Source organism: Spermophilus citellus, assembly GCF_964194105.1.
Source record: "Spermophilus citellus genome assembly, chromosome: 5".
Classification (NCBI taxonomy): domain Eukaryota; kingdom Metazoa; phylum Chordata; class Mammalia; order Rodentia; family Sciuridae; genus Spermophilus; species Spermophilus citellus.
The window spans coordinates 173,516,632-173,542,166 of NC_138186.1; the positions used below are offsets into that span (position 1 = coordinate 173,516,632).

At 56.8% G+C, this 25,535-nt stretch overlaps 1 protein-coding gene across 2 annotated transcripts in view; it reads left to right on the top strand.

The window, feature by feature from the left end:
• The window catches only part of SMOC2 (SPARC related modular calcium binding 2), a 152,044-nt gene that overhangs the window by 96,578 nt on the left and 29,931 nt on the right, over positions 1-25,535 (top strand). For both annotated transcript variants that reach the window (XM_081294544.1, XM_081294545.1), the window contains exons 8-9: positions 6,767-6,953; positions 14,487-14,569. In XM_081294544.1, coding sequence (XP_081150670.1) covers positions 6,767-6,953; positions 14,487-14,569 — 270 coding nt within the window. The remainder of the gene's footprint in view (positions 1-6,766; positions 6,954-14,486; positions 14,570-25,535) is intronic.

Below are 25,535 nucleotides of genomic sequence, written 5' to 3' on the forward strand. Positions count from 1 at the left end.
CACATGATTTGGGTAACTGGCAGGCACAGCGTAAGCCACTGACGTCTTTTGCTAGTTTCGGAAATAAACTTTTTTTTTCCCCAAATAGGCATTTTACTAACCTTACAAAGGTAATTTTCTAAAAAAAAAAAAGTTGTTCTTTGGTTGTAAAACTTGAAATTTATGGAGGTAAACTAGAATTGGAATCGTGTTCTTAGCCTAATATTTAGTGAGAAAATATGGAGGAAGACTGTCACCAAAGTGCTAATTATGTGTCAAGAGCTTGCTCCAGGGGCTGGGAATGTGGCTCAGCGGTAGCGCGCTCGCCTGGCATGCGTGCCGCCCGGGTTCGATCCTCAGCACCACATACAAAGATGTGTCCGCCGAGAACTAAAAAATAAATATTAAAAAATTCTCTCTCTCTCTCTCTCTCTCTCTCTCACTCTCTCTTTAAAAAAAAAAAAAAAAAAGAGCTTGCTCCAGGAGGCGCACAGCCAGAGACCAAGTGCCCAGGGCGGCCCCCGCCATACTCAGGGCAGGGCAGCTGAGTGGCAGGACCAGAATGGCAGAGTCAGCCCCAGGAGAGAGCAGAGCTGCCTCCCGGTGCTAAGGGCTCAAGGTCTGCTTTTAGGGTCGCGACTCTGTTTTTCTTTATACAACTCTTTACTCTTTGTATCTCTGTGTCTAATAGGCATGTCCCAGGTTCACCAGTGGCGATGACGATACCATAGACAGTTTGTCACCACATCTCGCTGACTTCATCCGCCCAGTGGGATGAGGACTGTGTTCATGAGATGAGTCTCTTGTTGACATTCTAGCAAGATGGTGATCTAGGGCTGGAAGAGCAGCTTGGAGCCTCTGGCCGCTGGTCCAAAGCTTGACTTTAAGTCCTCTGGTGGCCATCAGGGGTGCTGGGTTTGTTGTCTCTGCTCAGCAAAGAACTGAAGAGCAGGACTCAGAGCAAAGGTGACAGAGACACAGAGCCTTCTCTGCAGAGAGGGCCTCAGAGCTGGGAATCCAGTGGGGAGCTTTGGTCTGTTTGTGGTCTCTGGAATTCCCTCCTTTCCTCTCTCCTCCCCCGTCCATGCGCTCCTCACTGTTACTGATTGGTGTCCCCTCTGTCCACTTGGCTGTTCTAGTTTTCCTGCTGGATCCCCCACACAGAGCATGAGTACAGAACTTCTGTCTCCCTGGGCCCCCGATTGTGTCCACAAGTGCTTTCACCAAGCAGGAAGTTGACCTCATCAGGGGACCCTCTGCCTGGCCCTCCTTCCTGAATCCAGCCCACCCTCCCTCACCATCTGTCCCTGGCTGCCTAGGCCCTTCCACACCTCCCCGTCCCCCCTCTGATATCTGTACCATGTGCTCTCCATTCACATCCTCATTCTCCAGCAGCAAGACCTCACTGAAGAGTCTGACTTTTGATTCCCTCTCAATACACATAGCCCTCTTCTACCACAGAGAAAGTCGCTGTTGGATTCACCCTCAATTCCAAGGAGCCTGTCAACCTCTCTTTCTCTGCTGTGGTGTGTTTGACAGATGGGAGATCCTTACTGGTCAGCTTCTCCTGACATGTCCAGAGGCTCCTTCTGACCTCTGGTGTGCTGAAAGGGCCTTGCAGGTGAGGGCTGCTTCTGTGGGAAGAGCTAAGCTGGAGCAGCTCCCCACACTCAGCCCAGTTGTTCCTGAGAGTGGCCGAGTGGTCCCTGCAGGGACAGGCGGGGCTGGGCAGGTGAGGGGGACCGCGGCGTGAGCTGCTTCTGCCGGGCCTGTGCTCCGGGCTGTACTGATGGGTGTAAAGATCTCGGCCTTCTCTGCGGCTCCTCCCAGGAGAAAGCAAGGTTGCCCTCTCTGGTTGGCTCGATTCCCCACCAGAACAGGTCGTCCCACAGGGTGGCCGTCTTCATGGCTCAAGATGCCTAAGGACTTCAGGGCTTCTTCTGACTCTGTGCAATATCTTTGATACTTTATAAGATGCTCAGAAGACTTCAAGAGGCTTTGACTTAATGGGGATCCTGCAAAGATGACATAAAACCCTCAGAAGGGTCATTTCAAGAATTTTCCAGAACCACTTCCATAGATACAGTATGTCCTTGGATGGAGCACAGAAAGTATTTTGTGGCCAGATAATCACACTGTAAATTCTGTGCACTCATAAAAATTCTGACCAAGTGCCAAGCAAACACTACAGTGAGCCATGAGTGGTCCGGAGATGTCTGCTGGAAGAGAAGTTCCACCCTCATCAACTGGTGCACCATTCCACTTAGTTATGTACTGACAGCACAGAGGACTTCCTTCCACAGGGAGAACTTCCTTCCACAGAGAGGACTTCCTTCCACAGAGAGGACTTCCTTCCACAGAGAGGACTTCCTTCCACAAGGACTTCCTTCCACAGAGAGGACTTTCTTCCACAGAGAGGACTTTCTTCCACATGGAGAACTTCCTTCCACAGAGAGGACTTCCTTCCACAAGGACTTCCTTCCACAGAGAGGACTTACTTCCACAGGGAGGACTTCCTTCCACAAGGACTTCCTTCCATAGAGAGGACTTCCTTCCACAAGGACTTCCTTCCACAGGGAGGACTTCCTTCTACAGAGAAGACTTCCTTCCACAGAGAGGACTTCCTTCCACAGAGAGGACTTCCTTCCACAAGGACTTCCTTCCACAGAGAGGACTTCCTTCCACAGAGAGGACTTCCTTCCACAGAGAGGACTTCCTTCCACAAGGACTTCCTTCCACAGAGAGGACTTCCTTCCACAGAGAGGACTTCCTTCCACAGAGGACTTCCTTCTACAGAGGACTTCCTTCTACAGGGAGGACTTCCTTCCACAGAGAAGACTTCCTTCCACAGGGAGGACTTCCTTCCACAGAGAGGACTTCCTTCCACAGAGGACTTCCTTCCACAGAGGACTTCCTTCTACAGGGAGGACTTCCTTCCACAGAGAAGACTTCCTTCCACAGGGAGGACTTCCTTCCACAGAGAGGACTTCCTTCCACAGAGGACTTCCTTCCACAGAGAGGACTTCCTTCCACAGGGAGGTCTTCCTTTCATGGAGAGAACTTCCTTCCACAGGGAGGACTTCCTTCCACAGAGAGGACTTCCTTCCACAGAGGACTTCCTTCCACAGGGAGGACTTCCTTCTACAGAGAAGACTTCCTTCCACAGAGAGGACTTCCTTCCACAGAGAGGACTTCCTTCCACAGAGGACTTCCTTCCACAGAGAGGACTTCCTTCCACAGAGAGGACTTCCTTCCACAAGGACTTCCTTCCACAGAGAGGACTTCCTTCCACAGGGAGGACTTCCTTCCACAGGGAGGACTTCCTTCCACAGAGGACTTCCTTCCACAAGGACTTCCTTCCACAGGGAGGACTTCCTTCTACAGAGAAGACTTCCTTCCACAGAGAGGACTTCCTTCCACAGAGAAGACTTCCTTCCACAGAGAGGACTTCCTTCCACAGAGAGGACTTACTTCCACAGGGAGGACTTCCTTCCACAAGGACTTCCTTCCATAGAGAGGACTTCCTTCCACAAGGACTTCCTTCCACAGGGAGGACTTCCTTCTACAGAGAAGACTTCCTTCTACAGAGAAGACTTCCTTCCACAGAGAGGACTTCCTTCCACAGAGAAGACTTCCTTCCACAGAGGACTTCCTTCTACAGGGAGGACTTCCTTCCACAGAGAAGACTTCCTTCCACAGAGAGGACTTCCTTCCACAGGGAGGACTTCCTTTCATGGAGAGAACTTCCTTCCATAGGGAGGACTTCCTTCCACAGAGAGGACTTCCTTCCACAGAGAGGACTTCCTTCCACAGAGGACTTCCTTCCACAGAGAGGACTTCCTTCCACAGGGAGGACTTCCTTCCACAGAGGACTTCCTTCCACAGAGAGGACTTCCTTCCACAGGGAGGACTTCCTTTCATGGAGAGAACTTCCTTCCATAGGGAGGACTTCCTTCCACAGAGAGGACTTCCTTCCACAGGGAGAACTTCCTTTCATGGAGAGAACTTCCTTCCATAGGGAGGACTTCCTTCCATGTAGAGGATTGTCTTCCACAGAGAGGACTTCCTTCCACAGGGAGGACTTCCTTTCATGGAGAGAACTTCCTTCCATAGGGAGGACTTCCTTCCACAGATAGGACTTCCTTCCACAGAGAGGACTTCCTTCCACAGAGGACTTCCTTCCACAGAGGACTTCCTTCCACAGAGAGGACTTCCTTCCACAGAGGACTTCCTTCCACAGAGAGGACTTCCTTCCACAGGGAGAACTTCCTTTCATGGAGAGAACTTCCTTCCATAGGGAGGACTTCCTTCCATGTAGAGGATTGTCTTCCACAGAGAGGACTTTCTTCCACATGGAGGACTTAGAGGAGATAATTCCACAGGGAGGACTACCTTCCACAGGGAGGACTTCCTTCCACAGAGGACTTCCTTCCACAGAGAGGACTTCCTTCCACAGGGAGGACTTCCTTTCATGGAGAGAACTTCCTTCCATAGGGAGGACTTCCTTCCACAGAGAGGACTTTCTTCCACGTGGAGGACTTAGAGGAGATAATTCCACAGGGAGGACTACCTTCCACAGGGAGGACTTAATTCCACAGAAGGACTTCCTTCCACAGAGAGGACTTCCTTCCACAGGGAGGACTTCCTTTCATGGAGAGAACTTCCTTCCATAGGGAGGACTTCCTTCCATGTAGAGGACTTCCTTCCACAGAGAGGACTTTCTTCCACATGGAGGACTTAGAGGAGATAATTCCACAGGGAGGACTACCTTCCACAGGGAGGACTTAATTCCACAGAAGGACTTCCTTCCACAGGGAGGACTTCCTTCCAGGGAGAGGACTTCCACAGAGCAGTGATCTGTGGCCTCCAAAAACATAGAGTTCAACCCATCTTCCTTGGTTTCTTCACATGGTCTTAAAGTAACTTCTATAGCAATTTGGAAAGACAGTTCTGTGGAATCGTCTTTTTTATTTCTTGCCTGTTTCCCAGTCACCGTTGGGCAGTGCCTCTTCAAGACAGCCACGTAACTCGTGGCAGATTTCTCTGTTTATGTGTCTGCGCATTTGCTGAGCTGCAGTCACACTCAAATGTGCAGAAACAGGAGACTTACATTTTTTCCCTCTTTTCTGGTTACAAACCAGTTTTAAGCACCAACTTTGAGATTTGAGCGATCCCTTTTCTCTGAGGCCTCCTCAGCAGTCGGTCTGGAGAGACCCCCGCGTGGTTCCGTCTTCCTCAGCCACGCCTGCCAGCAGAGGCCACTGCAAGGGAACCACTGTCGCACCTTCTGAAGAGAAGCCTAAGGGGAAATAAGAAGACTTTCTTGTTCTCTTCCAGTGAATACACACAAACCCTATGCTTTGAGAATCCAATGACGACATTTGGGGATGCAGTTAGTAGATGCTGATCATAAAATCATCCATGTGATCACGCCATTGTAAGGGGAACCACTGGTGAAGGCAGAGTCTGGGTCTTCTCTACCTTTGCACACCCTAACTACGATTTTTATCTCAGAACAAGTTGTGTGCCTTGTCTACACAGGTATTATTTTAGCATTAGAAAAATAAAAAACGTGACAGTGAACACTGGTGGAACATGATCCATATGCCACAGCTTGCCTCCGTGGTCTCTCTGAGCCTCAGGACAGTCCCCTGTGTCCGGTGTGACAGTCACCTGTGTCAGGGGTGTCCATGTGGTGCACTGCACCTGCTGCCTCTGGCTGGGTGGGGCTGGAGCAAGGGCCCTGCAGCAGCTTCCTGAGGCTTCCCGTGTGACCACGCTCACACTGGTATAACCTGGAACTGGAGTCGGTGCCTCTTCCTGTGGGTGTAAAGCACAGGCTATGGAAGACCCTTCCCGTTTGGGAGAGAGATGCTGGTGCACCTTGCCAGTGTGTCTTTCAGCCTGAGTGGAGACTTCTGACAATTCTGTGGTGATCCTGCTGTGGCCACCGCCAGTCAGGGTGGGCCTTGGTCCCTAGATGCCCGCTGGCTGGAGCTCAGGACTGGGCCAGTCAGGCGCACACACGTGTGTGGTGGTAAACACAGAGGGATGCAGGTCAGACGAGTTGAACCCAGGAGGAGCTGGCTGTGCTGGAGGTGGGCTGAGCCTTTGCACACTGAACGCAGGCCTCGGGGACTTTACCTGTCCTTGTTTAATGCCTGTGTGACTTTCAGAACTCAGGTGGCTCATGCCAGGCACACAGGACTAAGCACAGGTTCCCGACACCACTGCTGTCTACTGGCTGCCGATGACATGGCATTTAAGGAGCACCACAGTTGAGCTCATTATTGGGGTGACCACACTGTGAACATTGAGAACCTGTCCTCCCGAGGCTGGATCTCAAGGGGGCTCTGGGGAAAAGTGGACAATTTTCTGATACCTCAGGGAGCTCTGAACCATGAAGAATGGCATTCTGGGAATGTGGGCAGTCCCCTGGGGTTGGCCCCACCCGAGCTATGGACACTTGGTAGCCTCCGGGCTGTGGCTGAGGCCTGGAGAGATCCGTGTCCCTCCTCAGTCCTGGCCTCCCATGCACCGGGGAGGACGTGACATTGTTCACTCAGGACATGTATCAAGGCAGCGGTGCTGCCTGGGAGCTTCCCTGTCCACTGCTGCAGGTCAGGGGCTGCACCCTCTGCTGCTCAGCCTCCTCTGGGTCCCCTGGCATGTCCACAGTCCTCTCCAAGCCCCGCTTCCTGCCCTTCCAGCTGTGCCTTGGGGCCAGCTCTGGTCTGGCCGGCTCCTCAGCCCTGCTCACCATCTCTCCCTTGCTTCTCCTCCGCAGTGTCCTCCTGTGACCAGGAGCACCAGTCCGCCCTGGAGGAAGCCAGGCAGCCCAAGAATGACAACGTGGTGATCCCCGAGTGTGCCCACGGGGGCCTCTACAAGCCGGTTCAGTGCCACCCATCCACGGGGTACTGCTGGTGTGTGCTGGTGGACACAGGGCGCCCCATTCCTGGCACATCCACCAGGTAAAGCACAGTCCCGGGCCACGGGTGGTAGGTAAGGTGCTGGGTATGGAAACCAGGAGGGCAGGGCCACCTCGGCACCTGCCATGGGCATGGCACCTGTTAGACCTGGGCCTTACACCCTGAGTGTCCATCTGTCCTCTGCTTGGGTTTTCATTAGGATGTGTGGTGTGTGCCATCAGACGGTGGGCAGAGTGTGCCCTGAGCTCGGCAGAGGCTCAGCAGGGCAGCTCTGAAAGCTCATGTCTCCTCAGTGTGGCTGCTGCCAGCTTGTGCCTCGGCCAGCATGCGGGCCACAGCCCAGAGCAAGTGCCCCTTCCGTTTGCCCCTTGTGCCGGCAGAGGAGGCCAGATGTGTAGGGTGCCAAGGGGACCGGCGCCCAGGGGGCCTGCTGGGGTGTAGGATTCTCGAGTCCCAAGTCCTCACTTTACACAAAGTGGGAATACGGGAAGGCAGGAGCGATAACAGGAGCCCAGGATCTGATGCAAGACAATAGCTCCTCACTCCTGGTCCGTGTGCAAAGCGCCTCTGGCCCCTGAAGGCCGGGCTGCTGGCCAGGGGCTAGCACTGTCCTCTAGCAGCTCTGTCCTGACCGTGCCTTCGACTCTCCCTAGATTTGTATCAAAATGGTTGACATAATGCACAGGCGTCAGCATTCCGACACTCCCCACTTTCTCCAGTGTGAACCCAGGGGAAGGAGAGGGGCTAGCTGGCAGGACCCAGGAGCTGGAGGCGCAGGTGACCAGCCAACGCCCGCTCTGTTAAGGCTGAGCCCAACCTGGCCACCCTCTGGCCAGGAGGGGTACCAGCTTCCTGGGAGCCCTGCTTTGGAAGTGGCAGTAACATCATGACATCAGAGCTGACCAGGGGGTCATCATGCCCTGCCCAGCTGCACGGGACAGACAGCGTGTTCTGATCGGTGCCCATGGAGCCGGCCAGCTCAGAGCAGGTCCCAGCAGGGCCCAGGGCAGCGATGGGCCGTTGGGAGCGAGTGTGCTCTGCCCGGCTTGGAGACAGCATCCCCTGTCCAGGGCTTTGGTGTGAGGCCACTCCTGTCCCTGTGCGTCGGAACACAGAGCGCACTTTTCTGGGAGACCCGGAACAAGTGCTGCGTGCTGGGATCTCTGGCCGGTTCCCCCACTGGGCTGTGTCAGCCGCAGCCCTGGCCCGTCCCGCGGCTCTGCAGCAGGGAGGAGTGTCCCTGGCAGGCATTTTCTTAGTGCCGGCCAACGAAAACCTTCATGCCGTCAAAACCGGAGCTGCTCAAACTGCTCTGGAATGGAGACCAGCATCGACAGTGTTTTCCCTAAGGACCCAGGAAGGCGCTGTGTCCCCATCTGCTCTCTTGACACGCCCTCCCTAGCCACCCTGATCCCTTCCGCCCCCTTCACCCAGCTCAGGACTGATTCGGATTCCGATTCTCCCAGTCACCTGAGAGCGGGGCGACCCCCTCTTCTTCCCCTTTCACTTGAGCCAATGAGGGGCTGCTCAGGGGCTGGCTGCAGTTCTGTCCTAACCCTGTCTCCTCCCGCACACACGGGCACCCAGGGTCAGTCCCGGGGCTCTGGGGGAGGATAGTGCACCATCCTGTGTCCCCTGGGGAAGGGCGGCTGACCTCTCCTGCATCCCACCTCCTCTCAGGAGTTGCCCCCTGCTCTGAGCAATGGGGTCTCCCGGGGCTCTGGCAGTCGATGACACCTGTCTGTGTGCGTGTTCTCCTCTCCACTCTGCGGCTTTCGTTCCTGGCTCAGTCCCTGTCCTGCCGGGCCTTGGAGAAGCATCCTGTGTGGCCAGGACAGCGGGTTCTGGGAGAAACCTTTGCCAGCGAGGAAAGTCTCCTCTCCTCCCTGGTGGGGACAGGGCTTCACCCCAGGGTGGCCCACCACCGGAATGCCAGGAGGAGGGGTCCTCTGCAGGGGTGCCTGTCACAGGGTGACCAGGAAGGAGGGGCCCACTGCAGGGGTGGCCTGTCACAGGGTGGTCAGGAAGGAGGGGTGGCCTGTCACAAGGTGGTCAGGAAGGAGGGGTGGCCTGTCACAAGGTGGTCAGGAAGGAGGGGTGGCCTGTCACAGGGTGGTCAGGGAGGAGGGGTGGCCTGTCACAAGGTGGTCAGGAAGGAGGGGTGGCCTGTCACAGAGTGGTCAGGGAGGAGGGGTGGCCTGTCACAAGGTGGTCAGGAAGGAGGGGTGGCCTGTCACAAGGTGGTCAGGGAGGAGGGGTGGCCTGTCACAAGGTGGTCAGGAAGGAGGGGTGGCCTGTCACAGGGTGGTCAGGGAGGAGGGGTGGCCTGTCACAAGGTGGTCAGGAAGGAGGGGTGGCCTGTCACAAGGTGGTCAGGGAGGAGGGGTGGCCTGTCACAAGGTGGTCAGGAAGGAGGGGTGGCCTGTCACAGAGTGGTCAGGGAGGAGGGGTGGCCTGTCACAAGGTGGTCAGGAAGGAGGGGTGGCCTGTCACAAGGTGGTCAGGGAGGAGGGGTGGCCTGTCACAAGGTGGTCAGGAAGGAGGGGTGGCCTGTCACAGGGTGGTCAGGAAGGAGGGGTGGCCTGTCACAAGGTGGTCAGGAAGGAGGGGTGGCCTGTCACAAGGTGGTCAGGAAGGAGGGGTGGCCTGTCACAGGGTGGTCAGGAAGGAGGGGTGGCCTGTCACAAGGTGGTCAGGAAGGAGGGGTGGCCTGTCACAGGGTGGTCAGGAAGGAGGGGTGGCCTGTCACAGAGTGGTCAGGAAGGAGGGGTGGCCTGTCACAAGGTGGTCAGGAAGGAGGGGTGGCCTGTCACAGGGTGGTCAGGAGGAAGGGTCCACTTCAGGGGGTGGCCTGTCACAAGGTGGTCAGGAAGGAGGGGTGGCCTGTCACAAGGTGGTCAGGAAGGAGGGGTGGCCTGTCACAAGGTGGTCAGGAAGGAGGGGTGGCCTGTCACAGGGTGGTCAGGAAGGAGGGGTGGCCTGTCACAGAGTGGTCAGGAAGGAGGGGTGGCCTGTCACAAGGTGGTCAGGAGGAAGGGTCCACTTCAGGGGGTGGCCTGTCACAAGGTGGTCAGGAAGGAGGGGTGGCCTGTCACAAGGTGGTCAGGAAGGAGGGGTGGCCTGTCACAGGGTGGTCAGGAGGAAGGGTCCACTTCAGGGGGTGGCCTGTCACAAGGTGGTCAGGAAGGAGGGGTGGCCTGTCACAAGGTGGTCAGGAAGGAGGGGTGGCCTGTCACAAGGTGGTCAGGAAGGAGGGGTGGCCTGTCACAAGGTGGTCAGGAGGAAGGGTCCACTTCAGGGGGTGGCCTGTCACAAGGTGGTCAGGAAGGAGGGGTGGCCTGTCACAGGGTGGTCAGGAAGGAGGGGTGGCCTGTCACAGGGTGGTCAGGAGGAAGGGTCCACTTCAGGGGGTGGCCTGTCACAAGGTGGTCAGGAAGGAGGGGTGGCCTGTCACAAGGTGGTCAGGAAGGAGGGGTGGCCTGTCACAAGGTGGTCAGGAAGGAGGGGTGGCCTGTCACAGAGTGGTCAGGAGGAAGGGTCCACTTCAGGGGGTGGCCTGTCACAGGGTGGTCAGGAAGGAGGGGTGGCCTGTCACAGAGTGGTCAGGAAGGAGGGGTGGCCTGTCACAAGGTGGTCAGGAAGGAGGGGTGGCCTGTCACAGAGTGGTCAGGAGGAAGGGTCCACTTCAGGGGGTGGCCTGTCACAAGGTGGTCAGGAAGGAGGGGTCCACTGCAGGGGGTGGCCTGTCCTAGGAACCGGGGATGCCGTTCTAACTGAAAGGCTGCCACCCTGCCCGTGAAGCTCCCCCCAGCAAGGGAGCAGATGACACCAACACATGGTCAGAGGAGCCCGATGGGTCAGTGTTCTGGGTGGAGACAAATTCCCTGTAGGAAATGAACACAGCTGGGCAGAGTGATGGGTGCAGCCCACAAGGCCAGCGAAACCCCTGACAGATGGCAGTCAGGGCCGCAGGTACCAGGGAGCAAGGGCTGGCCAGCCCAGCAGGGGTGAATGCTGCCCACACAGCAAGGTTCAGGTGAGCTTGACCAGGGCTGGCCAGGTCACCAGGCGGCATGGAGGAACAGCAAGCTCAGTTTCAGTTGATCCCATGGCCTGGTGGGGTTGCCAGGGAGAATCTCAAATCTGCTCCAACAGCCCCATGTGTTAGCTTTGCCCTGGACAGGTTCCCCTCTTAGGTACAAGCAGCTGCAGAAGATCCAGGCATCCCACCCACGGGCCATAGTACTCAGGGAGCCCCCTCTCTCTCTTTTCTCTCTCTTGCTGGGGGAAAAAAAAAGCTTCTAAGAAGTCCCAGGTAGATTTAGTGTGTGGATAACTGCCCAGCCCTGGATCACCCGTGCTCAGCAGTCCATCAGAAAACCAGGTCAGCAGCACCAGGGGAGAGAGCAGCCTCATGGGTCTCTGCTGCTGTGCCGGGGCTGGGCAGCCAGGGCACAGGGACAGCCACCCACTTGGCTGTTCACATACTCTCCGTTGCATGAGCACGGATCCTCACCAGTGTCCCGAAGCTTGGGAGGTGTTCAGGAAGTGCTCTGCAGGTTGGAGGTGCATTGAGTGGAGAGTCCAAGTGCTTGTTCCCTCAGTGATCCCGTGTCTTCTGATGGAAGGAAACGTGAAACTCTGACAGTGGAAACAGCTGTCAGTATCAAATGCCTCATCACTTGCCTATGTCCTTAAGCTAAAGAATCAAGGGCCTTTGTCACAGACTTGAGTGGAGTCCAGTGAGCGTATGTCCTGCCCACTGAGGGGCCAGCTCCCTCCTGGTTCCCCTGCCTCTGTGTCAAGATCAACCCCTTGGCCATAGTTTGCAGGTCCCTGAAGTTTGGGCCCCGGCCCCTGTGCAAGCCCAGGCCACCAGGCTGGTGGGATCCAGGCTGGGAGGAGAGGGACAGTGTCTACTTGGCAGAGAGTAGGAATGGGTACTGGATCAGTAGGGGGCAGGTGAGACCCAGCTGCTACCCTGGAGCCAGAACAGACCCTTGTCCACTGTCCTGAAAGGGCGCCTCTGTTCCTGAGTCTAGAGCTCTGTCCCGGTGGCCACAAAGGCATGAAACCACTTCTCCATGGCAGTCGGCCTGAGGTCTGATGGGAAGCCAGACAGCAGAGAGATGTGTTTATTCTTTATGCAAATAAGTTAAACAAACACTGCTGAGAAGAGTGGAGACACGTGGAAGCCGTTCAGCTCTGCCCTGGGCATCGCCCTGAGAGCACCATTCCCACAGACGACGGCATTCTGCTGGACTCAGGAAGAGCAGATACTCCCCTCACTACCTTCTTAAATTCAGCCTCAGTGCTGGGATCCTTAAGAGGCTCTGTCCCCCATTTGGAGCAAGACCCTAGTGACGTCTGGGATGGCTAGCTTCCTCGTGGCTTCAAAGTTAGTAGATGACAAAAGGGGACTAGAATGATCTCATCATCCTAAGTGAGGAGGGTTGGGTCCTGAAGGGGTTTGGATGCACTACAGGGATTTTAAATGAACGGGGCAGCTTTCTAACTCTGCAGAAGGGCTACCTGGGTGTGCCTCGAACTCTCAGTCAAGGCTCAGTCGGGGGGATGCCCTCGCTGCAGGCCTACCCAGTCGGAGGGCACTGGCAGTGCCCATCCTCTGCAGCTCAGACCTCATGTGCTGGGAAGGGGCCTGTTCTCACGTAGCTGTCAGTTCTAGACTATTCCAACTGCCCAGATGCTGGCCCAGGGCTGGAATTGAAGATCGGGCTTGCCAGTGTTCTCCACACTTAGCATGAGGAGCTCCACAGCCCTTGGGCAGCAGAGTGTTCGTCCAGCCCGCTGGGTGTGCCCTGGTTGTCTTATTTTTGAGGTGCTGGACTTGAACCCAGGGCCTTACACATTCCAGCAAGTGCTTTCCACTGAGCTACACCCAGGCCCTCTGGGTGCATTTTACCTCCCCTCTGCTGGCCACAGCCCCAAAGGCACCAGGAGAAGCCGGCGGGTGGGGCTGTCCCTGTGACTGTGGAGTCTCTGCTGTCTGTCACTGAACCTCATGTTCCCAGGAAATCTCGGCTCACGGCTTTGGGTAAAGTGTGCTTTGTGCTGTCCAGAGTCTGTCAGGGACTCCATTCCCAAACCAGGTTTCAGGAAGACACACTAGTCTGTGAGCATGGGGTGTGGGGTTCTCTGTTCAGGGAGGAGAGGCAGAGGTGTGGGCCTGGCTAGAGCTGCCCCTGGGACTGGCCCGATTCTTGAGACGCCAGAGGAAGGAGACTGGAGAAATCCATTTGCTTTTACTTTCTAAGATTGGAAAACAAGTGAATAGTGGAAAATGAGAACACATACAATCCCTGTGAAGTAAATGTGACCTGGCAGCCCCTTCTTAGAGCATGAGAGGGAGGGGGCAGGAAGGGAGGACCGGGAAGGAAGGGAGGACGTGGAGGCCAACCTTGCAGTGCCGCAGCCTGCAGGCCGAGGCCCAGGACACGCCTCCTGCCCCCCGCTCCTGGCTGGCGCCCGCGCATCTGTCTGCCTTCTCCATGGGTCAGTCCTGACCTGGCCTGCACTGATGTCCTGCACAGGAGCCCGAGTACCCAAGGAGAGGCCGTGGAGGTGGAAGGACTGAAGAGTGGACCTGCGGATGGGGGGCAGGAGGCGCAGGCCAGGACAGGGCTGCACAAGCCCCATGACTCCTGTGAAGTCCCCTCCAGGGAGGAAAACCAGGGGACGTGTCCAGCAGAACCAGTCGTTCTGCTCAAGAGCTACCACTGCCCCCAGAGGTTTCTCCCGGGAGTGGATTCCCCTCCCCCTCGTGCTGGCCAGGTCCTTATCTGGGTCAGCCCGAGAAGCCTGAGAGGGGACCATGGAGGGGGCAGCTGAGGCTGGGGCCACCTCTGTGCTCACAGCCTCTGCACTGGCTTTGACTGCCCACTTTCTGCTGGGCTGAGCTGGCCTCATGGGGCACAGACCTCCACTCCCTCTCAACACCCAGGCAGTGCCCAGGCCAGGTGGACTTGGAGGGACTGTTGGCCACACCACTGGCTTGTTCTAAGCTGGGCGTCTGGGGGCCGGCACCTTCAGGCGGCAGAGTCCCCGCCCACTCATGCTCCGTGGTTTTTGACTGACTCCAGGTGGAACCAGTGGCTTTTCTTTATTTTTAGCACTTTTAGCTTCATGAATTGGACTGAAAATGACTTTGAGTAATGTATCGGTGGAAAATCCTGAGTCTGGGAGACTGTGCCGCCTCTTGGGAGGGACCCAGTGGCCAAGCCCACATCGTACACTGTCCTCACACTCCTGCTCCTCCTTCCCCATCCGAGCCACGCCACAGGTCTCAAGTGCACAGCGCTTCCTCTTTGTGAAATCACGTCATAGAAGGAGGGGACAAGAGTGAGGCAGAGGCTGCCGGGGAGGAGCTTCAGGTGCCTCTTCCCGTCACTGGGGGACGTGTTCATGGTGTAGCCGAGGTAGCTACGCTACAGGCATGTGACACGAGGACCGGATGCCATGGTTCTGTCTGGGGGAGCCCACCTGTACCTCTCACATGCTGGAGAGGTGGAGAACCAGGGGTCAGGCCCTCCAGCAGCTCTTCTCTCCCACCCCCAGGTATGAGCAGCCCAAGTGTGACGACAGAGCCCGGGCACACCCCGCCAGGGCCCGGGACCTGTTCAAGGGCCGGCAGCTGCAGGGTGAGTACTGCCCACAGCCAGTGGGCATCGACCACCACTGCAGGGTCTCTTGCTGGGGTGGTGGGAACCGAGTCTGCCCGCTTCTGGGGCTCAGCACCATGGTGGATTGGAGCCTCCCACTTCCTCCCAGAGGGCTGAGAGTTTGGTGGCCGACTCAGGCCCACAGGTTAAGCACATGGGCTGATTCTCAGGCTGCTGTCACTGTGGCTGCAGTCGGAGAAGATCCACCAAGCGTGAGGTCACATGCGAGGGAAGAGGAAGGACCAGCATCACTCCAACATCAGTGTCAGCACTCTGGAACTCCTGGGTGCTCCTGAAATGCTTAGCCCAAAGCATGTTTCCCGGGCATTCCCTTAGCGCTGAACCTCAGCACAAAGTAGGGGATAGTTTTAACAAAGCATGAGCTCAGTGTGTTAACAGGTGAGTCTAATTGCAAAGGACCATTTGAAACAAAACGAGGAAATACATTCCCACAAGGTGCTTCTCAAGGTTCTCTGAGCTCAGAAGTGCACGGGTATCTGAAGCGCCAAGAAGGAGACAGAGCCCTCAGTGGACAGTGTCCTTCCAGGAGTTGCAGGAGACAGGCACTTGCTGCCCAGGCTAGAGCAGCACCCTGGAGCCCACCCGGTCCCACAGCTCCCTGCACCCGGGAGGCAGCCAGTGCTCTGACATCATGGGGTGGGTCCCATGCCTTCAGTTGCTCTGTTTCATCTCAATCTTTATTTCTTCTTAAATATCTCCAGATTGTCTCAGAGACCATAAAAACTGCTCTGTTACCTCCTCCATGTATGCTGTGTGTCTGATCTCAGTCTTGGATGGTCTAGATAAATTCCCCTTCAAGAGCATTCGTGGTTCTCGTAGGATTTTACTGCCATTGATAAAGAAGGTTTTAACTTTGCAAAGTAAAGTGCTTCTCTGCTTACAAATAGGCAGGGAAGTGCCCGGATCATGCTCACTCTGCGCTCACCGCTCCCAGGTCTGCTCGACAGCACGGAGGAGCCAGAATGGCAGAACTGCCCCATCGAGAGTTCTCTAGGCTTAAGGTGCTCTGGACTGAAGTGTCCAGCTGTCCCCTACCTTGGGGGCCATCCAGGGTCCTGCTCTAGAGACAGGATTGAAGAGTCTGTTGGTGGTTTTATTTTTGCCACCCTATGTTCCTCTGAGGGGAGGTCAGCTGCTCTCGGTTTCCCTGGTGGCTTCCTTCTGCACTGGGTGTGAGGAGGGGGCAGATACCAGGTGCCTCCCTCCAGAAGGTTTCCTGTATCATTGGAGGTCCATATTTGTGTCTGTGTGGAGCCGGGGTGCAGCCCGGGCCTTCTGTAGGCCAGGCCACTCCAGCATGACACCCCAGCCCCTGAAGTCAGGTGGTGATATGAGCAGGTGACAAATTTCTGAAAAAGAAATAATGAGTTTCACGCATGCTTGTTGCATGGAAAGCCCTCGGTGAGCGTCTGCCTGATTGGCTGGTCTCAACTATTCCAGGGTGCCTGACGTACTTCTTAAAGGGCCCAAGGCATTGTGAGCTGGTCTTCTGTCTTTGGGTAACGTGAAGCCACATGACTCCTGAACCTGTGCCCTGTGGTCCAGCATGAGTGTGGCCCAGCCGTGTCCCAGGAGGTCTGCCCTCCTCTGGGACAGGACACCGCTGGTCCCCCAGGGTGCACTTGGCAGGAAGGCCGTTTTGTGGAAAAATCCCACCCTTTAAGCACTAGATGGGGACCTGATTTGAAGACTGAAATGATCCTTCATCTTGTGCCAACAACGGGCCATCGCTATGGAGAAACAAGAAGGGTACCCCGGAGGCGTGTCTCATGTCAGATGAGCCCGGGGGGGGGGGGGGGACAGCACTGGGGGGATGGGGCACTATGCTGGGACAGCCACAGTTCCTCTGCCAGGTACAGGAGGAGGACCCTGGGGCTCCTCGGGAAGGCTGCCGCCCGGGACAGGGCCCTCAGCACTGCAGACATCCCACGCAGCCCCAGGAAGGTCAGCCGAGCTGTGCTCCAGGCTGTGGGGAGTGCTGCTCACGCCCACTTCATCATTTTCACTATTTGGAGATAATCATCCTTATTAGGTAAAAAAGCCAAGTGAGTCTTAAATTAACTCCAGGATACAGGCTGCTCTTGGTGGAGAGGAGAAATCTCTTTCCAAAATAATACAGCGACAGTGTGTAGGCGAGCACGCCAAGTGACGTATAGGCTGATGTGTTTTCTTCCTGGTACACTTTTGTCTTGCGCTCCTTCTCTGTGTTCTGGTCAGCAAGAGCCCTCTGTCCCCCAGGTCGAGCTGAGAAGATTGCGCACAGCTCACTCGTTGGTGTGTGGGCTGCCAAATATCTATTCACATCTTCTGTAGAGCAGATAGCAGATTTTCTAGCTTGTGCCAATGGATGTTAAACATAAGGCGTATGGAGCAGACACCCAGGTCCATCCTGATGGCTTCCATATTGAGAGATGGCTCTGAAGAGTCTTGGAATCCCTTGGTTTCCTGGTAGGGATGGCCTGTCACCTTGACAGACATCAAAACCCAGGGACGGGAAGTCCAAATACAGGCAGGAAGCTGCCCCCCGCCCCCTTGGCAAGCCTGTCTTGCTGTGTTCCGGCCTGGCTCTCTGCACTTGCGGGGTGCAGTGGAGAGAGGTCGCCTGCACTCCCAGCTCCTGGACTTCTCCTGTGCTCTGGAGCTGGAGGGCCACGGGGCCTTCTCTGAGCCCATCTGGGGCCGTGAGCTCGACCTTCCCTGCTGAACTGCGGTTGTCTCCACTTCCCGTGGCTCTCAAGCTGCCGTCAGGACTCGGCTCTGCGGGGACACCCTCGCTGGCCACCACCCATCACACCTGCAGAGGGAAGATGAGTTGTCCAGTGTCCCCACAGAGCCCTCAGGGGCCCAGGGTCAGGTGATGAGAGCGGACCCTGAGGACAGTGGTCGGTGTTTGTTCCCCCCGTCCTGTCCTGACTGCCCTCTATTAAGCAAGGTCAGCAGGCTTGGATGTCTAGCCACGGGTTTGATTGTTTCAAGGGCCCACAGAACCAGGTAAAGGAAGGGGGCCGCCAGGTGGGAAGGTGACCGTGGCCTGAGGGCAGAGGGAGCTCCCTGTTCCTGAGGGCCTCGGAGTCCTTCCCCGCAGCATAGCGTGCAGGGTGTGGCCTGCCAGAGAGAAGGTGCAGGCACAGGCAGGGGCTGCCTGGGGATAGCACACCAGACTGGCCCCTTCTCCACCCGGGAAACACCAGCTCTGAGGAGGTGGCAGGAGAAGTGACGTCCGAGGCCTTGTCTTGGCGAAGTCAAAACAAGTCAGCTATGGCTTGGAGTTTGTGACTTCCGTGACCTGCACTGCAGGTGGTTTGTGCCCTCTGCCTGCCTGTCAGGTGCGGTTCTAGCTGGACAGGCAGCTGCTGTTGACTGGCCTCTGCTCAGCACAGCCTGCGCCAAGGGGGCAGTGTCCTGCCTGAAGCGTCAGCTCCTGACACTGGCGCAGCACGAGGTGTCCTCGCATTATAGGCACTGCAGCTGGTGCCAAGCAGGGAGTGAGACACGCGCACTCTGACAGCTACAGGAGAAGCTTTGGTCACTGTAGCCTTTCTTCTCCGGTAGTCGGTGACACAGTGGTGTTCTGTGGACACGTGAGCTCGTGCCTGGGGATAGAGGTAGGTCTTAGGGGCCCTGGTCAGCCTTCAGACCACCGCTGCCCTGGCTCTCCCTCTGGCCAGACAGCTCTCTCCACATGCTCTGGCAGGTCTGTCCCTCTGAGACAGACTTCAGCGCAGCCCAGAGCCGCTCCGTGTCCACAGCGTGACAGACCGAGACCTCCTGCACGGGCAGGTGTGACGACACCCTCCAGGCACCTCTTGGATTTTCCAAGCAATATGTTAGCTTCATTCTAAATCACCTCATAAGGTGGTTCTTGCCTTGCTGTGAGCGAAGCTCAGGATGTTTTCCTAAGGTGACCAGACCCAAACCAGGTGTTTGCGGGCGCTGCGTGGCACCTGAAGGTGCTGGTTTGCTGGCCTTTAAGGCAGACAGGCAGCAGCAGGACTGTCCTCTGTGGCTGGAGGCTTCCCGAGGAAAATGAGTGTCAGCATTTCCTCCTTCAAAGTGTCACCCTGTAGGGCGTCCTGTCTGGTCGGGTGCCGAGGCTGCTGTGTAGCTGAGCTGTAGCGAGATCCTGCTGCCTCAGATGCACGTCCTCTGGTCTGAGAAGGTGTCAGCTGCAGGAGGCCATGCCCCAGGTGTGCCCAGGGCGGCGCATCCTGCCCTCTGTTCCCAGCACAGACGAGGAGGAGCAGCGACCCTACCCCAGGTGTGGACTGGCCACAGAACCAGGAGCGTGCTGGTGTGACAGGACGTTGCTCTTGAAGGCCATGGTGACAGTGTGCCTCAGAGTGCCGAGTCGGCATCTCAATTTGTTGGTTCCTGAAGAAGGCCAGGGTCTAGTCTAAGTGTGATGCCTGGGAGACCTGACCTTCAGCACTCATTTACAGCCGTATTTTTGATGAAATATAAAATTAAGTTTGTGGAAGAATTCAGCCACTAAACCCCTCAGAGGGTAGTTGTATCTTTTAGAAAGCCCAGAAAAAAAAAAATAGTGGGCCACAGGATTCATTTTATCAAAGGAGGACTATTGTTGGCAAGAGGCCATGAATTACCTGTGTAGCTCCCACCCTGAAGGCTAGGAGCACCCGGGCCCGGGCCAGGGCCGTTGAAATTAAAGGTGGGAAGGTGTGAGCTTGGAGACCAGCACCTGTGGGACCCCTGGGCTGCACCTCGCAGCCATGGTGGACAGGAGGGGTGCACGGCAGAGAGGCCCTCCATTTGATACCCACTGTTTTCTCACGTAAGTAGCCAGGTGGTGGTAGTGTGTCTCCAAAGGTGCCCACAGGCAGGATCCAGAGTGGCCTCTGTGTGATATTTGGAGAATTCTTGGTGAGATTTCATTAGAACACTGAGTTCAGTTGATAGGAGGAGGAGGAGGAGGAGAATTTGGAGAAGACACAGGAAAGATTGCAGGACTCATGCCCGATACAGTAAGAACAAATAGGGACGTGGACACTCCCACCAGCCCATGCCTACGTGGAGGAGGACGGTCAGCACTCTTCCTCCATCCCTCAGCATTGACAGCAGGTGGACACAAACAGCCACTTCTGCACACGTTCTGAATGTGAGGAGTTCTCTTGTGCATTAGGTGTGCCTCCCAAGGGGTCGATAAGATGGGATAAAAGTGCAGCTTAGAAGGGCGGGACACTGGAGGGCCACTCCTCTCACAGGCTTTGTGACCGTGATGTCTTAGAGGGCCTCTTGCCCTATCCTGCGCCCCCACCTGCCTGGGTCCGTGCTCCCCAGCTTCAGTGCTCCTGGCCACGGAGGCTCTGCACCTCCCCGGGTGGCTGTTCACCCGGGCAGCTCCCACCGTCCTGGGCACACCCTGGTCCCTGTAGCACATCCTGCCGGAGGAACGCGACTTGGTTGGTTTTCTCTTCTGAAGCCAGGCTTTTGGCTCTCAGGGCCAGTTAAAGACTCCGAAGTGGCAGAGGACACTGTGAGCCACACCTGCAGGGTGAGGTCCTGGCCTCCTGGTCTGCTCGGCCCCTGGGGCTTTGAAAGTTAGGAGTGTGCAGAAGAAAGGCTGAGTAGATTTTAGGTTCACATTAATCCTGAAAGAGCAGCTGCCCAACAGGCTCATAGAGAAGCAGCACCTCAGAGACAGCTCCAATAGCTTGAGGACACACTGTCCTCACACCACCATTACGTTAAGTTTGTTGCTCAACAATTACTACCCTATTACAAAGAATCCCTCTTTATCAAAGCAGCTGATCTAAAACGGCCGACCACTTGGAACACCTTCCTGTGTGCGGCACGCTTGGCAGGCACTCTGGCTCCTCGTGGCCCTAGTCTGCTGCTGTGGATGGGGCTGTCCTCACCAGATCTGGATCCACCGAGTGCTCCCATGAGCAGACCAGAGCCCTTCTGCAACATGGCTTAGTGACACGGACACAGTATCTGCTGGGTGACTCTGAAAGGACCCTTCCTTTCCAGGCCCACCTGTTTCAGGTGACACCGCGGTGAGGACAGGGAAGCAGGTGGGGCCCTGTCTGGTCTGGGCTCTGCTCACACTGCCTGTCTGGGGTCAGTGCCTGCCTTGGTTAGAGAGCCTGCGGACCTGATTTTACTTTTCCTACAACTTTCAATCCTCTAAGTGTCGATCCCAGCCATAACCACTGTCCCAGTGCCACTTATGCCCACCGCAGGGTTTCCCAGGTGGACTCTGAGCCCCAGGGTGGTGGCAGCCTGCAGTCCTTGAGCACCTGGGCTGTCCGGTGTGAGATAAAGTGCAGTGCTGTGCTTACCGGGGAGCAGCTCAGGGCCTTTGGCTTCCCCCTGCTGCTCTTCAACCTGACCAGTCTGTCCTCACAGGAAGCTCCTTTGAAAGACGGTTCTCCTTTTAAAGCCAGAGCTGCTCTGAACACTGCAACTATACTAAACTTTCTGGTTTTACCTTTTCTGTAACTGTGCATTTTTCTCTGTTAAATGGATGAGCAGATGTCTATTGCGTAGGTGGCCCTAAGCCGGGAGGCAAGCCTGCAGGACAGCCAGCGGGATCCCAGCCTCAGTGCCCTAGAATTGACATCCTCAGAGACCAACACTGCAGGTGACAGAAACCCGAGGGGGGAGACTGGTGTGCACCGACTCTGCTTGGTGTCTGCAGTGTTGGAGGGACCCAAGGTCCTCTCCAGATTCCAGGTCCCCCCGTGAGGAGCACCTCACTTCACCCCGTTAGCACTGAGGGGTTCCTGGGCAGCTCATGGTGCCAGCAGGGGCTGGGGAGAAGACCCCCTCTGTACGCCGCCTTCCAGCCTGGGACCCGCTTGCCCAGCTACCCCTGGAGGACACTGGCAGACCAGTCATTTCCCCTGGAGCAGGACAGGACTAGAGAGGGGTAGGGCTGATAGTAGGAATGGAGTTAGCTTTGTCCCGAGAACCTGCTTCTGGAAGTCAGCTGCTCAGCCCAGACCAGGATGCCCTTGTCCACGAGCCTTTAGCAGGACACTTGGACATGCTGGTGGCCACAGTGGCAGGAGCTGCTGGACATGGGTAACCTGAATCGCAGAGGCCTGGCGCACTTCTGGAGGGCTCTCCCTGGTGGCGTGATTCTCTTCTGACTTGCTGAATTGAGGACAATCTAGAACCAGGACTGTCCAACTGGCAGAGCGGGAGGTGTTGGCAGCCCTCAGCCACCCTCAGAAGCCCCGGCAGGACGTGCCCACGGCCACTCCTGCAGACTGGCTGCAGAACTTTCAGTTCTCACCCCGAGGCCCTGCCGTTCTCTGTGTGCTTCCTTATTTGATGGATTGCTTATCATGCACCCCTTACTGCCCGGGATTGAGGTCCCCTCTGTTCCGAGACGTTCTCAGATGTCTCAGAGTCTGCCCCTATGGAGTGGCACCGACAACACTGTCCCTTAAATCCATGCAGGATCTAACCAGCTGACAACGCTGACTCATCTGTCATGAACTGTGGCCTCTGACGTGCTCTGAGATATTCGTCATTCAGATGCAACATAAGGGGAGCTTGCTGCAGTTTCTCCCACCGGGAGTCTTTCTGAAGCAGAGAGGAACAAAATGAGAGAAGGCTGTGCCTCTGCTGCACCTGGTCTCATCGCCAGCCTCCGCTGCCTCCGCTGCCTCCACTGCCCCTCCCTGATCACCACGTGGCTCTGTTGCTGGTGCTCTTGAGACTGTGTGCTGACTCCTGTGCTATTTTTTCTGAATTTGCCAGCCCTAACGTCCAGTTCTGCATGGTTTCTGGCCACCACTGAATTCCTGACTCAAGGCGTGCGAGGCTGTGCTGTCATGAGAGCCAGAGTGCCATGGAGCTGGGCCCCACCAGGTGTCCCCCCTCAGTTCAAAGCCTCTAGCCTGGTGCTTCTCACACCATCTCCTAGCGCCTCCTCCTCCACAGGAGAGCCCAGCAGGCAGGTGCAGGTGCTGCAGCCACAGAAGGCATGTGAGGAAGAAGTGCAGGGGCGGCCTGCAGGGCCAGGGCCACGTCTCCTCCACCACTGAGGCCAGGCAGCTGTGGGAGGACGGTGCTGGTGTGAGCGAGGATTAGTGTCCTCTCTACTCATCTCTGGGCTCTCCCATCCATGGCATATCTGCACACAATCTTTAAGGAGCTGTCAGGAGAGACTCAGGAAGCCATCGAGGTCACCATGCAACGTTCTCAAAGGAGTTCACGCATGTCTGTTAAGGGACTCGGGCTTATTGGCTTGGCCGAGAAGTGGATCATTCATTTTTTATTTAAAACAGTGATTCTGGCAGCCGTGTGGAGGATGCAGCTGAGATGCACAAGGCAGGGTCAGGCGGGGGAGCATGTGTGGAGGCCTTGGGGGCTCTCGGGCCCTGGTGAGGGGGCTGTCGGCCAGAGGAGTCAGAGCCGCCCAGCACTGGGGTGGCTGGGAGGAAGCTCCGTAACTGGTCAGTCTCATCTAAGCACCTCGGGGAGCACAGTCGGCCACCCTCTGGGCTGGCCTCTGTCATCAGGAGTAGACAGTGGCCACCAGAGCCCTGGCACAACACAGGGTGCCACTGAGCTCCTAGAGGGCACTGGAGCCGAGGTCCTGGAGTTGCACAGTCCTGAACTCTTGGCAGGCTTGCTCGGAGAGGAGGCTCTGTAGTGTGGGTGTACACTAGTGAGCTGTGCCCGTGCCGTGTGCCCTGGTGACTGCAGTGACCTCCAGCTCTCAGGTCCTGCAGGTACTCATCAGTCACAGTGCACATGGGCCTGCTGAGGTGACTCTCGCCAGGATCAGTTCCTCCAGCCTTATTGCAAGAGCAGCTTCTAGAAACTCCTGTGATTTCTACAGAAGCAATGACAAAGTTGCTGCACGGTGCTGACCACCTCCCCGGATGCCCAGAACGCAGCCAGGCAGGCCCAGGACACACAGAGACAGACCCCGGAGCCTCCGCCCAGCACCACTCCCTGCAGGGTGGTGTCGAGACCCAGCGATGTCAGGGACTTGCACAGGCCAGGAGGCCTGTCCTCCACGCCGCGGACCAAGAGCAGCTCCTGACTCTCCTCTCCGTGCTTCTGGGACTCAGGCTCTGTTCCCCTTGGCATGTGCTTGTGGTGGTTTCGTTTTTCACCTTCTTTACTCTTTATTTACAGTGTGGGCTCAAACCTCATGGCAGACACCTCGCCACACGTGTGGCTGTCACAGGCTTGCCCCTCTGCAGGACAGGAGCTCTGGCCTCTCCTCGCAGGCCGTGAGGGGGTGTGCACAGCAGAGGGGAGCAGTGTGATTTGGGCTGAGGTGGCTGTGCCTGTCCATGCTGCCAGCCTGCTTCTCGGCTCTGCAGTGTGCCAGGCACCGTCCAGTCCCCCTGGCCAGGAAGGCCAGCCCTGGGCCAGAGCAAACAAACAGACAAGCTCTGGGTTTTCTCACCCGGGCCATGGGCCTTGGAGCAGGAAGGGAGTCTGTCTGTGCTTTGAGCTGCCTGTCACGGGCCCCTCTGGAGTGCAGGCCGCCTGCTCCTGCTCTGCCTGTGTGCACGTGGCCAGGGCTCAGCTGCCGTAGTAAGAAGACTGCACCCACCAGATGCTGCTTCAGCCCTTGCAAGCGAGTGCAGGCTGGCCCTGGAAGAGCGCTGAGCAGGGACCGCTAACTGCCCTGAGCACCAGGGTTCTGCAAGGCCAGCCCTGGTGGCGTGAGGCCTCCGGGGAAGTCCAGGGCACAGCTTCCCTTTCACATGCATCCTGTTCTCTAATTGTCACCCAAGTGGAAGGGCCGTATGACAGTCAAACTGAGGATATCAGACTGGCACAGCCCCTTCACCCCAGGTGCTGTCCCCAGGCTGGTCTGTCCTGCACGTCTGGAGTGTTCAGCCGCCACTGCACCCTGCAGCCTCGGAGCCCACGCGTCCTGCTCAAGGCTGGAGACAGTGGCCACACCTGCTCGCACACCCTTGGGCGGGGAGGTGGCTTTCAGCAGTGTAGGGCTGCTCAGTTCTCACGGGTGGCCCACTTGCCACCTCTAAAAGGGAGGGCCATTCCCTGTGGGGTGGCTGGTAAGGTTCCTAGGTCAAGAGATTTCAAGGTGAACAGCTCCTCATTTAACCTGCTCCAGAGAAGAGTTGTGCTGCAGGCCCTGGAGTCTTGGAGGAGCAGGACAGGTGTCAAAATCTAGCCTGAGGAAAACATTTATAGGACAATCTCAGGAGCGATACGTCCCTGCTTCTGACCTCCAGCATGTCGACTTGGGGTCAGCAGGGAGCTGAGTGAACAGCGGGACCACAGGTTCCTCCTCTCGTGAGGCCAATGGTCAGGTCCGCACAGACCGCAGACACTGTGCCGTCTGGACAGTTGCAGGCGAGACGCTGCCCCTTGCTACAGAGCTGTGCCCTCGGTGGTGCTGCAGAGAAGATCCCTTTCTCCACCAGGAAGTGGCACCCAATCTCCGGATTCTTCAGTGCACTTTCCTCTCTTCTTGCTCTGCTGAGCCAGACGCAGACTCCCTCTGGAGCCCAAGGGCACTGTGTCTGAACCAGACTCTCGCTGCCCACCATCTTCCTGCCCTACTCTCCCTTCCCAGGGCTTTGCCGTAGGCATCACCGTGATGGTGTGGGCACTGTGGTGAAGTGCCTGGGGTCTTCCTGGAGCCGGGCAAGCGGAGGCCTCATGCATGGACGGCACTGCGGGACAGGCCTCCCTCAGCTGGCCTGGGAGAGCGGGTGCCTCAGCCCCTGCCTTAGCTGCAGGTCAAAGCAGGAAGGCATAGAGTACAGAAGGCCCCTGTGGACTCCCAGGAAGGAGCGTCTTCACCAGGGTCATCCCTCTTGCTCCCAGGGGCAGATGTTGGGAGGACGCATGCACTTTCACAGCAACACAGCTGACACTTGCAGCAGCTTTGATTCTGAGTTGCTCAGCGTGACCCAGTCCAAGCAACAAAACTGATCAGGTGGTTCCCTCCACG